This window comes from Pipistrellus kuhlii, unplaced genomic scaffold (genome assembly GCF_014108245.1).
Source record: "Pipistrellus kuhlii isolate mPipKuh1 unplaced genomic scaffold, mPipKuh1.p scaffold_m20_p_9, whole genome shotgun sequence".
Lineage (NCBI taxonomy): Eukaryota > Metazoa > Chordata > Mammalia > Chiroptera > Vespertilionidae > Pipistrellus > Pipistrellus kuhlii.
In genome coordinates this window covers 54,779,028-54,794,675 of record NW_023425595.1, presented here as the reverse complement: position 1 = coordinate 54,794,675, position 15,648 = coordinate 54,779,028, and the positions used below count along the sequence as shown (strand labels likewise).

At 40.9% G+C, this 15,648-nt stretch overlaps 1 protein-coding gene and 1 long non-coding RNA gene across 5 annotated transcripts in view; both read right to left on the bottom strand.

Moving 5' to 3' along the window:
* BIRC2 (baculoviral IAP repeat containing 2) overlaps nucleotides 1-8,769 on the bottom strand; it is a 39,376-nt gene extending 30,607 nt beyond the window's left edge. For 2 of the 4 annotated variants that reach the window (XM_045578042.1, XM_036426186.2), the window contains exons 1-5: nucleotides 7,232-8,769; nucleotides 7,041-7,140; nucleotides 5,058-5,136; nucleotides 3,588-3,636; nucleotides 903-1,145 (exon numbers count right to left, since the gene is read on the bottom strand). In XM_045578042.1, the coding sequence (XP_045433998.1) occupies nucleotides 903-1,145; nucleotides 3,588-3,636; nucleotides 5,058-5,136; nucleotides 7,041-7,140; nucleotides 7,232-8,081 (1,321 nt within the window). In that variant the 5' untranslated portion in view covers nucleotides 8,082-8,769. The remainder of the gene's footprint in view (nucleotides 1-902; nucleotides 1,146-3,587; nucleotides 3,637-5,057; nucleotides 5,137-7,040; nucleotides 7,141-7,231) is intronic. The other 2 variants (XM_036426187.2, XM_036426188.2) reach the window with 1 other exon arrangement.
* A 1,021-nt stretch (nucleotides 8,770-9,790) lies between these two features.
* LOC118712464 lies at nucleotides 9,791-14,720 on the bottom strand. Its single transcript, XR_004986046.2, has 2 exons — nucleotides 14,366-14,720; nucleotides 9,791-10,688 (listed from the first exon to the last, which is right to left on the bottom strand). It is a non-coding gene; the product is annotated as an uncharacterized LOC118712464 (long non-coding RNA).
* Nucleotides 14,721-15,648: the final 928 nt, after the last annotated feature.

Genomic DNA, 15,648 nt, shown 5'->3' with positions numbered 1-15,648 from the left:
GCAACCTCTTTTTCTCCTTCTGGGCTTAGTAAATATTTGGGAACCAGCCTTGATTAGGGAAAACATGCTTCCTGGTCATTAGTATAAATGGCTAGAGCTATGCAGAGATAAACCTAAAGCTAGGAAGAGAGATTTGTGAGGATGAGCTTCAGGGACCAAGAGCCATTTGTGCCAAACTGCTCTTCTGTTATCCCTGAATCTCCAGTAAGAGCTTGTAAAAGTTACAGTCTGTGTTTAGCTATGTTGAAAGAACTCAGAACTGGTCCGTGCTTGGGGAAGAGTGGCAAAGGAGAGATCACATTTTTGTCTAAGCCACAGTGATGGGAGCAGTGAGAGCAACCAGTTGAGACCGGACATGCTCTGAGGAAGAATTTTGATGAAAGGCAATAGAGTAGCAGACAAAGCTAGTATGGAAGGACATGGGTAAGTTATCTTGAGAGAATATGAAATAGTACCTATCTTAGGACTCCCCTAAATACTAGACGGACACTAGGAAGGGAAACTCAGTTCTTGTATAGGCAGGTAGGAGATTTCATCATAACTTGTACATTAATTTATAGTCACAGGCTAAGACATATGCCGATATTAAAATTAATCATTGTTACTGATCCCATCTCAATTTAAGGCAAGCAACTGGCCTGAGGTTAAAAACATGCCAAGAATTACATACATAATCAACTACCCAGAATAAAAATATAAATTAAGAAAAGGCAGGAAAAAATGATCTCATTAAGTATATACATTTTAATTTACTAAGCAATTCAAATATATTTTCATGTGAAGAAATTCTTCAGAATACTAATCATAAGAAAAATCTGGTTGAATTGAACTATGAGTATATTTTATATGCAGTGAGATCAAATTCTTATGGATATATAGACTGTACTAACAAATAGGTGTACCTGATTCTTCTTCCTCAGTAGCTCTTTCTTTCTCCTCTTCCCTTATTTCATCTTCAGCATAAAGTAAATCTAATACAAGATCACTGACGATTTTATAATTCTCTCCAGTTGTTAGGATTTTACTCTGAACTGTCTGTTTTACCAGCCTTCTACTGAAGCCCATGTCCAAAGCAGCTTTCACCACAGGTGTATTCATCATGACCGCATCTTCCGAATGGTTTTCTCCAGGTTCATAATGAATAACTACATGGAATAAAGAATTTAACACATATTGGGATCATCTGCATATTTTTTAAATTAAAAGTTATTACAATTTCAAAAGCATAGAGCCCAAGAAACATAAAGATACCATTTTATATTAACCATTAAATTTAAAATAATGATAAGTACGTCCAATCACTGGAATAAGAATATGGAATATTGTATTCAGATATGAAATATGATTTATCCGGCATAACTGCGACTATGAGAAGGAATGTCGGCGATCACCCCAGCAGAACATAGGTCCTTTTATCCCCTTGTTGAATGAACAAATGAGCTTTCTAAATCAAATATGTTTCACATATTTCCAAAAGAGGCCATTGTCATCACTCACCTTTATTTCTGCAAGAGCCTCTTTCAGAATTGCTCCCATTTGTTCTTTCTCAACATTGCAGCCAAATTGACATTTTAAAAACAGAAATCTGACTATGTCACGCTCCTTAAATCCCACCAACAATTCTATTGTCCTTAGGATTGTGGTGTGTAAGATCTCACACCATCTCTGGACCCCATTTACTTCTTCATCTTCATCTCTCGCCACTTGTTCATTTGCACAGTACACTCTAGCCCAGGAGTTGCAAACTGATGGATTTCTCGCCATTTACTCATTTGTATTGTATTTTATACTCTACTCCAGAAGTCACAAATTCTGCCTACAGTGCTGGCTACTCTTACTGCCGACCTGATTCATTCATTCATCTGTTTGCAAGTCCTACTTCTGGCTATACAGAGTTTTGTTCAGTTCTCCAAATGTGCCTGTTCTCTTTTGTCACTGAAGTCTTTCATGTGCTGTTCTTTCTGCCTGGAAAGTTCTTTCTTCCCTTTGCCACCTGGTTAACTCCTATTGGCCCCTATGATTCTATGAGAAGACCAATACTTCCTCTAATCTGAAGCCTTTTTGATCTTTCCTCATGCACTCTCAGAGCTCACTTACCTTTCCCACCACATCCCTCTCTCCTGTCTATGTATTTGTATCCCTTGCCTATGAGTTCAAGAGAGCAGGAGTTATATTTATCCTGTTCTCTAACCTATCCTCAGAAGAGCAGATACACAATAAGTATTCATTGGCTTTAATTGAACACTACCCTGTTTCCCCGAAAATAAGACAGTGTCTTATATTAATTTTTTCTCCCAAAGTTGCGCTAGCTCCTATTTTCAGGGGATGTCTTATCTTTCCATGCGCTAGGTCTTATTTTCGGAGGATGTCTTATTTTTTGGGGAAACACGGTAGGTAATAATAAATAGAAGTGCTTGTTCCAATATAGGCTCTATCACCTTTTAGGTTTAAGGTGATGGACAGATCACTTTACCTCTCAGAGTCTCTATTTGAAAATAATATTTTCTACCTTCTCCATTTCATGTAAAGAATATGTGAGCAAGCTAATGATACAGTGCATCTGTTCTCACACTAGTCTGAGAACAAGGGTTAGGCTGGATGTAAAACAATAGATGCTCAAGCCCTGCCCTTAGATCAGTGTTTTTCAACCTTTTTTGGGCAAAGGCACACTTGTTTCATGAAAAAAATCACGAGGCACACCACCATTAGAAAATGTTAAAAAATTTAACTCTGTGCCTATATTGACTATATATAAAGTAATTCTCTTGAATAGGAATCAAATAAACACAAAGAAAGTATTTTATAATTACTTTATTATGAAATATTAAGTAAACAAAATAGTGAAAAATTATAAAATTCTTGTCTTGTCTGCACCTACGGCACACCAGGCAACATCTCTAGTGTGCCGCGGAACAGCGGTTGAAAAAGGCTGCCTTAGGTGCTCGCTTCGACAGCACATATACGAAAAAGGCTGCCTTAGATAACTATGATTTAATTCAGTAGGTTTGAAATGCAGACTAGAAATCTGTAATATTTTTTAAACTTCCTTAGGAAATTATGATATGCCCTGAAGTTTTGAGAAATACCAACTTAATGTATTTGAAAATGTACTGTAAATTATATAAATATCTATACTAATAAAAGGGTAATATGCTAATTAGACCCAACAGAGCAGACGTCTTACAGACGTCCTTCCTGACAAAGCTGGGGTCTGGGGGATGCCACCCAGGTCCTGGGTAGCCTGCAGCAGATCAGAGGGAGGAAAGTCTGGGTCCCAGGTGCGGGGGCTGAGGCAGAGGTGGTTAGGGGTGATCAGGCAGGCAGGCAGGTGAGCGGTTAGGAGCCAGCAGTCCCAGATTGCAAGAGGGATGTCTAACTGCTGGTTTAGGCCCAATACCTACTAGCAGTCAGACATCCCCTGAGGGGTCCCAGATTACAAAAGGGTGCTGGGCTGAGGGATTCCCCCATCCCCTGTGCATGAATTTCATGCACCGGACCTCTAGTATATTACAACTATTATCAAATTTCTATCTTAACAGTACCAAGTGGTTCTATTAACATGTAGCAATTATTATCATTGTACATACTTGGTGACTCTGCATTTTCATCTTCTTGATTTTCTGAAGTAGATAACAGCTGTAGGGGGGAAAAGATATAAAATTAAAATATAAGTCTTATCCTATTCATTGCAACAAAAATAAATGAAGAGGCCTATTTTATTCAAGTTTCTGACTTGTTTATTGGCAGAATAATTTTTTATGTCAAAAGCACTATTTTCAGCAGTAATTTCCTTGTGTGTGTGTGTGTATAAATATATATTAACATATAAATTCTATTTTTTAAAATACATTTTATTGATTTTTCACAGAGAGGAAGAGAGGGATAGAGAGTTAGAAACATCAATAAGATAGAAACATCAATCAGCTGCCTCTTGCACACCCCCTTCTGGGGACATGCCCGCAACCAAGGTACATGCTCTTGACTAGAATCAAACCTGAGACCTTTCAGTTCACAGGCCGAAGCTCTATTTACTGAGCCAAACCGGTTTCGGCTAAATTCTATTTTTTCCCCTCATTTTTTATTAAGGTATTATATGTGTACATACCTTACCAATTCCCCCCACACACACACACACACCCATACATGCCCTTCCTTCCCAGAGTTTTGCGTCCATTGGTTATGCTTATATGCATGCATACAAATCCTTCAGTTGATCTCTTATCTCCCCCATATCTCCCTATAAGTTCTATTTTTATTAAAGCAGGAGAGGGGCTAGATCTTTTCAGTGATCTATGAAAATCATTGTTTGCCTTTCATCCCAAATATCTTACATTTCCTGGATCACCCTTTGGGCTAAGTTGGACCCTATATCAGTTCCATTTGCTATTGCTTAAAAGTGTTTGGTCCTCAAACTACTATATAAATTCTTATTTGCTTTTCCAGGAAGATTAGAAAGAGCAATACAATACTTTTTCAAATCTTTTAAAGAAAAATTAATATATTAAACCATCATAATTCTACTATCCCCTCCACCCAATTTTTTTTCCTCAAATAATTTTGGAACTTCCTTAGAAAAATGCTTAGAGACAGATATAACTTAAATATTATTTTTCAGGAGATTTCTAATTCTGAATCTGTTTTTAACCCTAAAAATAGTACTCTAAGATCATGCTGGGTGTTGTAAAAGAGAAAACTTTTTGGGGGCGGGTATTTCTTACCCAAGGCCATTTTTTCCATTTATTTTTAGAGAGTAGATGGGATTGAGGGAGGGGAAGAAAGAAGAAGAGAGAGGAGGAGAGAAGGAGAGCGAAAGGAAGACTTTCATGTTGACCAACAAGGCAAGGGATTGAACTTGCAACTTAGGTACATGTCCTTCCCTGAGAATCCAACTGGAGACCCTTAGGTGGGTGGCCTGACACTCTAACCACTGAGCACACCAGCCAGGGCAGAAAACCTATTTTTAAAGCAAGTCTTGCCTTTGTAGTAAAATACTACTCTCTATTACAAAATAATTTATCTGTTGTTAACCAACGATTAAAAAAAAATAAAGACCCTACCTGTTCAAGTAGATGAGGGTAATTGGCTTGAACTCGACTGATGAACTCTTGTCCTTTAACTCGAATCAAGTACTCACACCTAAAATGTAAACAAAATTAAGTTTGAGAAGTTATTTGAATCTGACCGTTTGTAGGCTGCTAAACATTTTAAACTAACACAAATATGCATATAACCATCTGACTATTCATGTAGCGTATGGAAGTGTTGTTAAGAGACACTGAAGTCAAAGGCAAGAGGATGTAAGCAAGAAGGCTGTCTCTGGTAATACTGTTCATAAATTAGCTTTATATGCTTCAAAGATGAAAATATATACAAAGGGGAACAAGAAGAAAGAATGAGGAAGCCAGACATATCTTCTATTAAGTCAGATATTCACAAGTTTGACATTTCCTCGATAAAACGCATCCACTGTCAAATTTAAGTAAAAAATTAATCCATGACACTGCCAAAGCAAATTTACCATTCTTTTTACATATTTACAAAAAGCAGCACTTTTTAAGACATCTAAGTAATTATTTATCCCTTCATAATTTTTGAAATCTGAAATATTTGGGGAGCACTATGTTGCTGCAAATGAAAATACAGTTTTATATTTAAAAAAGCATCTGAAATGAAAAGAAGTTAGGATGCCACGTTTAGTAATCAACATTAAAAATACTAAAAGTTTTAACCATGAAAAATATAATTATAGGTCACCTGATTTTAATAAAAAAAGAAGAGCGAAAACAAGTATGGAATAATCAAAAGTATAAGACATGACAATAAAAAGCTAGGTAGTGATCAAAAAGCTAAATGCGATGTACCCTGATCACCCCACTGAATATTGCAATCTGTCTGGCACTTCTGATCTCCCTTACCCTGCTCTGCTTTCTTTTTATCCATAGTACTTATTACCTTCCAACATGCTACAGGACTTCTTTATTAAGGTTATATTGTCTGCCCTCTCCTGCTGTAAAATCAGTATGAAACCATAAGTCTTAGTATTGTCCCACTAAGTATTTTAAGTGTCTGGAACAATGCCTGGTAATAGATGGCCGATTAATATTATTGAATATTGAATGAATGGAAATACACCCAAGATATAAAATTGATTTAAAAAGAGCCTCAAAACACTATATATAATATATAATTCATGTAGAAAAATTATATACATAGTGTCCCAAATTCAACAGTTGATACCTCAATTTTGAAAATGAAATGTGTTTTAATATACACTGCCTTTATAATTACTCAAAGAGTATACATTTTGGGGGACACCCTATATGTACATATGCATAAAGAGGTTTTGGAGTATGTACACTAAAATGGTAGCTGTAGCATTTTATTTATTTATTTATTTATTTTTAACTTTTATTTATTTTTTTAATAAGTTTTTATTGTTCATATTGTTACAAATGTTCCTTCCCCCCCCCCCCACCATTGCTCTCCTCCACCAGGTTCCCACCCCACCCTCTGCCCTTTCCCCACTCCCCATTGTCCTCATCCATAGGTGCACAGTTTATGTTCAGTCTCTTCCCACATCCCCCTCTCCCCTTTTCCCAAGAGTTCTGTGCATTTTAAATTTTTTTGTCTCTGTACCTGTTTACCACATGTGATTTTGGTTTTATATATTATTTTAAAATATGTATTAATAATTTAAAAAATCTAAACTTATTTCTTCTTTGTCTTAAATTTCCATCAAAATATATATATTTTTTGGTTAAACAAAGGTGGAGATTTATTGAAGATCAAGTACAGACTCCCATGTGGGGAGAGAAAGAGTCCCACAGAATGGACTCCCAAGGAGGGAGGAGGAGAAGGGACTCCCCACCCCCAATCAAAATATTTTAAGCCATTGTTTTTCTAAGCAATGCATCCTAAATTTATCCACAAGTGTATGTCTGAAACAAAGAATCAACCAACAGCTGACTACAAAGGTAAACACATATAACCCATCCCATAAAAATCGCACACATTTGCAACGAGAATTTCAAAACAGTTACCTTGGAAACCACTTGGCATGTTGTACCCATGGGTCATCTCCAGATTCCCAGCACCTCAGGCCACCGTCGCAGCAAAAGCACTTGACGTCATCATTGTGACCTGAAATTGACGTTGGGCCAAAACTTAGCATCTTATTATATACGCTAAGATGTGTAAGACATTTTGAACTTTTTCAGATTGAGTTTCTTACCCATATAATAAAAGCCTGCGCTTGCAAGCTGCTTGGGATGGACTCCCACACTCGAGGGCCAGTTACAGAAGGTCCTGAAGCGGGCGGCCTGCGTCTGCATGCTCAGGTTAGACACACTGTATCTCGAAGTGTCCTGAGGCCGACTTTCCAAAAACGGGCACTGGGGGAAGTGTCTCAGGTGCTCCGACATAGCATCGTCCTTGGGCTCCCAGTTGCTCAATTTCCCACCGCAGGCAAAGCAGGCCACTCTGTCTCCGGGGCCTATGTAGTAAAAACCTGCTTTTGCCAGATCTGCCGGCGACAGGAAGGTCAGTGGCCACGTCTGGAAAGTAAGCAACCTGGCGTTTTCCATACTCATGACACCGTGGTTGGGACTTCTCCAGGCAGACGTGTCTACGTTTGGTTCGGCGTTGACAGGACTTGAGGGGAAGCTTGAATAAGAGCCACTGAAATAACCGGTGTTTTCCGAACTTGGAAAGACTGAATGTGTGGAATTTGTCACCGAGGAAGGCAAATTAAGCAGAGAGGTGGCTCCCAGAATGTTACCTGAATTTAGTTTCTGAACAAAGGCACAGCTGGGATACAACTTCTTGTGCTTTTCAATAGGTTTGTCTCCTTGTTTCCAGTTATCCAGCATCAGGCCACAGCAGAAGCACTTGACCCTGTCGTTCACACCAGTGTAATAAAAACCAGCGCGAGCAAGACTCCTCTCTGAGACAGGAACGCCGGCCGGGAAGGTGGAGTATGTGGACATCCGGTAGAGTTCACACGAAAAGTCGTATTTCATTTCAGACACGCTGGCGCTTTTCATCAGCTTGGATAAGAACTCGCTATTCTCTACGACGTTCATAAAGAAATGGATGGGGAGGGAAAAGGGACTAGTCTTTCTCTAGGGAGGTAGTTTTGTGCATGGCTCTGATTTTTTCTAGTTTTAGTTCTAGGTTGGAACACCTACTACGGGAATATTTTGTCCTTTTTTTTTTCTCCTATGTCTTCAGGGTTTTAGCAAAGCGAGATCAAAATCCCGCGTGGGTATATCTTGAGGAACAATTACCCATAGCAGCACCTTTGTATGATCATGCAATGTAAGCATGACGCTCTATAGTACCTTGTGATGAAAATGCAAACCCTTCGTAAGTGTAGAGAGCTTTAGGTCAGCAAGCTGCCTTTGGGTGTCAACGGGCAGGTCAATGGAAGAACGCTTCAGTGACGTTCAGTCAGCCTAACAATAAAACGTCCCACTCACACAGCTAGCTTGCTCCCATGGTGGAAAGTTATGCTTGATAAGTACTCTACAGAAAAATAAACACTAACTATGTTTGTTTTGCTTTATTTAGACTGTGAAATTTGGTGGTGGGGGGGAGGGAGGTAGAAGGCATAAGAGAAAAAGAATACATTACCATAGTTCACTGATTCTAAGATGCATGTTTTAATATCTGTTATCAGGAGGTATCTTAAAATTAATGCCATATTGTATTTTAATTAGCAGCATTTTTATTTCTTAGAGGTACCTAAAATTATGATATACCTTATAATTGACTAGAGGGTCAGTGCACGAAATTTGTGCACTGTGGGGGAAGGGATGCCCCTCAGGCTGGTCTGCACCCTCTCCCAATGTGGGAGCCCTCAGGGGATGTCTGACTAAGCCAGCAGTCAGACATCCTTAGCGCTGCTGCGGAGGCAGGAGAGGCCCCCACCACGGCCGGCCACTGCACTTGCCAGCTGTGAGCCCAGCTTCTGGCTGAGTGGGAGCACACTGACCACCAGGGGGAGGCTCCTGCACTGATCGTCTGCCCCCTGGTGGTCAGTGTGCATCATAGTGACCAGTTCTGCCATTAGGTCAATTTGCATATTAGCCCTTTATTATATAGGATGACATCTTAGATTCAATGAAATATAGTATGTCCCAAATCTTGCTCAGATTAAGTAATTTTTCTTCCTACAATCATTTTAATACGGGGAACAAAGCAATCCCAACTTTTCTTCCAGATAGAGCTTAAGTAGTAACAGAATTAACTGATAAGACATCTTAAGGCCTGATTTTAAAATTTATTACGGTAAAGAATAATTATTGATCATAAATAGTCAGGAACCTGGTTGCTTTGCAATAGTGATACCATTAGATCGTACTTAGCAAATTAGACATCCTATTTTATTTGCTCGGTGGGTCTCTGAAATTCAGCTTCATGCTGTTGAGGGCTAACATCAAATCTTCCACTCTGATAGTGGATTTAGTTTTAAGACAATCAAAAGTGCCAAGTCCATAGGCTAAGATGGATAGCCAAATGGTACAAATATGGTATGGTCAGAAAATATTCCACAGATAGCATACCTTGAACTGGAAATTATCAAGACAAAATAATAATAAATTTACTTTGTCACAATCCACTCCTTTTGAACAGCAGAGACCTAAAGACTCAGACTATCTCAATTATGACTAGCTACTAATGAATAGGTTCTGCATCAATACTATCAGCAACGAGCAATAAACAAGTCATCATGGTTTTTCTAGCAGTAATTTGTAAACACGGTTTCCTTTTGGGATCTTTCTTTTCTTTCTTTTGTTTTTGTTTTTATACTGAGATTTCCCACTGCAGACTTTAATGCTTTATTTCCAGGTGGCAAAAAACAAAACAAAACAACAACAACAACAAAAACACCCATATCTCAAAGGTGAGTTATTGTATCTAATTTCAGTTTTTCACTGGTCAAAAATTTTACACATTGTTAAATCACCTTTTTGGGGTTTATTTTGTCTCTGCAAATTTTACTTCTGAATAAGGTTGTTCCTTTATCAAAATGTAACCCTCCAGCCATTGTTCTTATTCTTATCAATCTCAGAGATAAATAGCCCATTTGAACAATCTAAAATACCAATTGTCTTATCAATGGTTAGATAATTTATTCACCAATCGTCAAGTTCATCTTTTCTACTTTGTCTAAAGTTCTTGTACTTAACAAAAAGTTTTGTTCTTGACATTTCTTTAAACATGTCAAAGGTCTTGTTTGTATATATCTCTAATTTAACAGAGGGTTGAATATTAACTCTTTGTTCTAGATAACTGTCATTCATTTCTAAATCTTTAACAAACATAGGTACTTTTTTTTCTAGTCTACACAGCAGCCAGGTCGCTCAGCCAATTTTGAAGAGTATTTCAAGAATGTGTCCCAACTCACATCACTTCCCCATAGTCAAATTAAAAAAACCTCAATATTATTTTATTGTTATACTTCAGATAACTTGATCATATTTTTTAAATGATAACATTCTTTGGAAGCCACAAACTCTAATTAACTACTTAATTTGTTTATTCATGCACAAAACTACCTCCCGGAGATTAGACTAAGTCCCTTTAAAGATTTTAGGCCTCCATGTTGAGCTGTTTTGATTTACAGAAAGAAAAAAAAAATGGAAAAAATATAAAAGAAGTAAAACAGTTTGCTTCCTTTGTAAAACCTGTTTAAAGAGAGAAAGAGACAGTTTTAAAAGTCAAATAATTCATAGAATACAATGATATTTTTAAAAAATATTTTCTCCAAAATAGAGCAGCAGTATTACTGATTGTCCGCTGTGCACAAGGTGCTGTACTGCACATGGCAGAGCCAGGAAAGCCCAGAGAAAAAGCAGAGAGCTCCAATGGGGAGCCAGTAGAGGTATTAGATTTGGCTTACACAGAATTAACTATAATGTTTTACTAATTTTTTAACTTTTTTATTTTAAAATTAACATACTTAGAGAAACCTTACAAAAATAACAGTTCCCATATACCATGCACTCAACTTCCCCAAAGTTAACACCTTACATAACTATAGTACAATTATAGGAACCAGGAAATTAGCATTAATACAATGCTGTTAATTCATCTGTATGCCTTGTTTGAATATCACCTGTCTTCTAAATAAGTACATTTTTGGACCACAGTGCTTTTTGTTGTTGTAAAGTTTTTAAATCTTTTAATGATGAGAGAGAGAGAGAGAGTGAGAGAAACATCAATGTGAGAGTGAAACATCGATCAGTTGCCTCCTGCCCACACCTGAAGATCAAACTGGCAACCGAGGCCATGTGCCCTGACCAGGAATCGGACCAGCAGCCTTTACAGGACCATATTCAACCAACTGAACCACACTGGCCAGGGTGGACCACGGTATTTTTAAATGTTTCAGTTAATTGCCAACATTTTTGAAAAGTAAGAGACTTCCCATAACATTCCCTAGTTTAGAATGTTAGAAAAATTAGAAGATCTGGCCACCTGGGGTCTACATTCCCACCTGGCAACAGCCAGCCAGCTCCGAGCAGGACTGCCCCTTGCAGAGAGGGCATGTGCTCTCCGGCTTGGCACCGCATTTCACTCCTCGGTGTGGAGACTGGCTATTTGTCAGGCGCTATTTGTCACTGAGCTGGCTCCCCTGATTTCTTACAGTGCAACTGTCCTAATGCCTGTATCTATCAAAAGTAACAAAATGAAAGGGAGACAACAAGGAACACGTGTTTAGAGAAAAAAATGAGAATGCCATATTTCTTTGTGGAAAGGAAGAACATTCCTTCATGATTACATGTGTTTTTGTTTAAAAGAGACACCCACAGTTTTGTTCATTTATATCCCTTGCCTGGCCCCTGGGTGTATGAGATCGAAAATCCCTTCCAGAGGGGTGGGAACATCTAGGCCATGGGCTGTCTGAGGCCCTTGAAATCATTGGGCCTGGCCCAACCAAGGCATTAGGGGTGAGTTAATGAAACGTTTGACCAAATATACTGGGCTCATTTTTAAATTGATAATTCTGTATGGCCTGTGAATGATGTTATCCAAATGGCCCTTGGCAGAAAAATAAGTCCCCTACCCCTGTCTTACCCAGACCTTACCTAAAGAAGCTTTGATGTGGAAAGAAGGCCTATGTTTGTGGAAAATTAAATATATATATACACAAAAATCTGCCAAGGTGCCAATCCTGGATCAGTTCAAACTGTCTTCACCATCTGCAACACAGAGACTTGCAACTGTTGCTGGGGGAGATCTGCAGCCTTGCAGACCGGGACCAGCAGGACTTCAGGCACCACTGTGGCTGGCCCGTCATCATTCCTGACAATTCTGCCTGCCCCTGGTCAGCTCCTATCCCACTGCCCTCTGCAACTCTTCTAAACCTTCCGTGTTCTCACATTTCTCCTCCCCTGCTCTCCATCTTGCTCTCAGTAGATAGCACCTGCAACCTACTTGCCCCTTTACATTCTCATCCCCATTCCTGCCGGCCACTGCCTCAGAAATCTTGCTCTTAACTCATGCCCCTTGTTTGTTTAACTCTCACTCTCTACTGGCTCTTTTCCCTCAATAGAACCAGCATGCTTAAGTCTGTCCCAGCTTTCAAATAAAAACAAACCAAAAACTCCTCTTTGAACCCTAGCAACTATCCCGTTATCTCACCTTCTTTTCACAGCCAACTGCATGAACAAGTAAGTGTCTATGGTGAAGGTCTCCCACTAGCATCGGCTTTAGCCAGCACCACTTAAAACTAGTCTCAATATTTATAAAAACAGCTTCTTTGCCAAAACCAGTATAAACTGTGTTTTACACTGGAGCCCACTTCCTCTTAACATACTCGGTTCCCCTGGATTCGGGTACCTCACTATTGGATTTCCTCTTTCCTTCTCGGTTTGGCTCAAGTCCCCAGCCTCTTCCCTTTTTACTCTTGTCACTTCCAGTGAGCAACCTCTCTGAGCCCAGAGCTGCTGGATGTCTCTCGCCTCTTGGGTGCTTAGTATATCCATATCTCCGACACTATAGAATAAGTTTGCTTTTTTTTTTTTTTTTCCTGACTCTCCCTAGACCAGTGGTTGGCAAATCTCGGCTCGCGAGCCACATGCAGCTCTATGGCCCCTTGAGTGTGGCTCTTCTACAAAATACCATAGCCTGGGTGAGTCTATTTTGAAGAAGAGGCATAAGAAGGTTAAGTTTTAAAAATTTGGCTCTCAAGAAATTTCAGTCATTGTACTGTTGATATTTGGCTCTGTTGACTAATGAGTTTGCCGACCTTTGCCCTAGACTGTGCGCTCCTTCAAATCAGAACTAATGTTTCCACTTTGTACCAGCTTTCCCAACCACAATATCCACCCAGCCTGGCATATAATGCAGACACTGAGACATTTTGTTGAAGAAATGAATGTGGGCAAACTTGACTGAGCTCCCCTATAACCACAACACCCTCATCGGCATCGTGTTAAGGATATCAATTTTATATTAATGACCACAAAGTCTGCACAGGGATGGTTCAATACCAGGCTTTGGAGTCAAACATTCTGGGTTTCCAATGCCATTCAGCCTCCCCTGACCAGGGTGTGTAACCTTGGGCAAGCACACCTCCCCGAGCCTGAGTTTCCTCCCTGTCAGCAGAGCTCATGGTGGTAACTGCTTGTTAAGATTGTGAGAACACCTCTACAGTCTTCAGAGGAGGTACTAGCATATGCTAGGTATTAGCAACATCTAATGCTAGCAACACATAACAGCAAACTAAGTTAATATTACTTTGTTAGCATTAGGCAAATGCCTCCAGCCCTTTACTAAAATTAAGAGCACTACACAATGTCCATACTGATCACCAGGAAAACTATCAAAATTCTGCTTCCTGCCACCACTGGGAACATTCCTCCATTTAGTCATTAAATATTTTACTGAGACCTTACTTCGATGCTTTTCGGGGCTCTGTTCTGAGGCTGACTTGCATACTCAAAGGCCTGGTGATACCTCCTGGAGAGCAAAGTAAACCACACAGCAAAGCTTCCCCAGTGCACTGGCCAGCGCCCCACAAGTAAGAGAGAACTGAGCACTCTGCAGGAAGGCAGAGGGAAAGTGAGTGCGGGTGCAGGCAGCCCTCGCACCCCGCGCCCAGCGCCTCCCCTGGGGTGGCAGCCAAGGGAGAAGACGCCCGGCTCCCGGGGACCCACTCTTCTGCTTGTCCCTGGTCCGCCGCCTGCAGCGGACCCCTGGGCCCTGCAGCGGGGTTTGGTGACCGCGCCGCCCCGCCGGCCCTCGGCCACCTCCGGGCCCCGCGCGCCTCCGAGCGGAGCCACCCGGGGTCCCCAACCCGGGGTCCCCTCTCCGGACGGGCGCGGGGGTGGGGGACGGGGGGAGGGGGTTCACGCACCTGCTGCCCGGGCCGAGGTGCCGGGGACCTGGGCTCCGGGGACACCTGTCGGCTGGCGGCTCGTGCGCTGCAGTCTCCCCGCCTTTAACGTCTCCGCCCCCCGCGCCCCGCGGTGCTTTCCTCCCGCCAGGGGAACTCCGGGCTGACAACCGCAGCCACTTCCCCTTCCCCGGGGATTTCCGTGACCTACAAGCACCGCTATTTCTTCATCTTAGTGTGTGCGGGGGGCGTTTACCGAAAGAAAGAAAGAACCTCTGTTCCTTGTTCGAGGATCAGAGGAAATATCGATAAGTCGCGGAGAGAAGATAATCATTGATCAGCCTATTTGGAAAAGGTCCATCTCGCATGTCTATGCAAGCACACACACACACACACACACACACACACAACGTTTTGTGTAACCTTCACGTCAATGCTTAACTTTTTGTTCTAATTGAGAGAGTAAGGCATGCGTGGAAATGCAGTGGCATGCAAAGAGGTGGCATGATTCTCCTTTTCAGTTTATTTTTTACTCTTTTAAAGACGGAGATCACCTTATTAGTTCCCTGCATTGAAACTTTTTTTGGATGGTCGGGTGTTTTCCTACCTGGGGGCAGAGTTGTCTGTGAAAAAGGCCATCGTTGGTCTCACTGGGGAGATAGATCTCCTGGAAAAGGCGGTGTTTTTTCTCCTGGAAACTGCACCTGCGGGCTCCCTGCGCTGCCACGCGGCCCTCAGCCTCCCTGTCTCAGCAGGAGGTGGACGCACCTTTTCTTGGACAGAGTGTGCGGGGAGAGCTCATGACCTGGGAGAGCTCACTGGGCTTTCCTGCCTTCCAGGAGATCCAGGGTAACCAGGAAGCAGAAGCAGAGCCCACAGTATAATGCATGGGGTCATCGGGAGGGAGGCCCATTGCATTCACCGCGGCTGGGATAAGCTCGTTGGTTCCAGCTGGGAGAATTTTGTCAGAAAGATTAAGTTGGTCTGTTTACTATGGTGTAGAGATTTCACCCCACCCTGGAGCCTGCTGAGCTCAGAACTATAAGCCATTTCAATTCAGCTTGGAGACGATGGAAACACTGTGCGGGCCTTACACGCTTTTTGATCATGTACCCACCAAACGCATATTGAAAAACTCTTCTTTTCCTGGGACATTTGTAAGTTGATATTAAAACATAAAAGCTGTAGTGATTGCTAAGGAACTACAAAATGTAGACCTAGATATTATAGAATAAAATCGACCCAGCTCTTTTTGACATGTATTCGATGGACTGCAAATACCATAGCCATTTGACACCTACCAC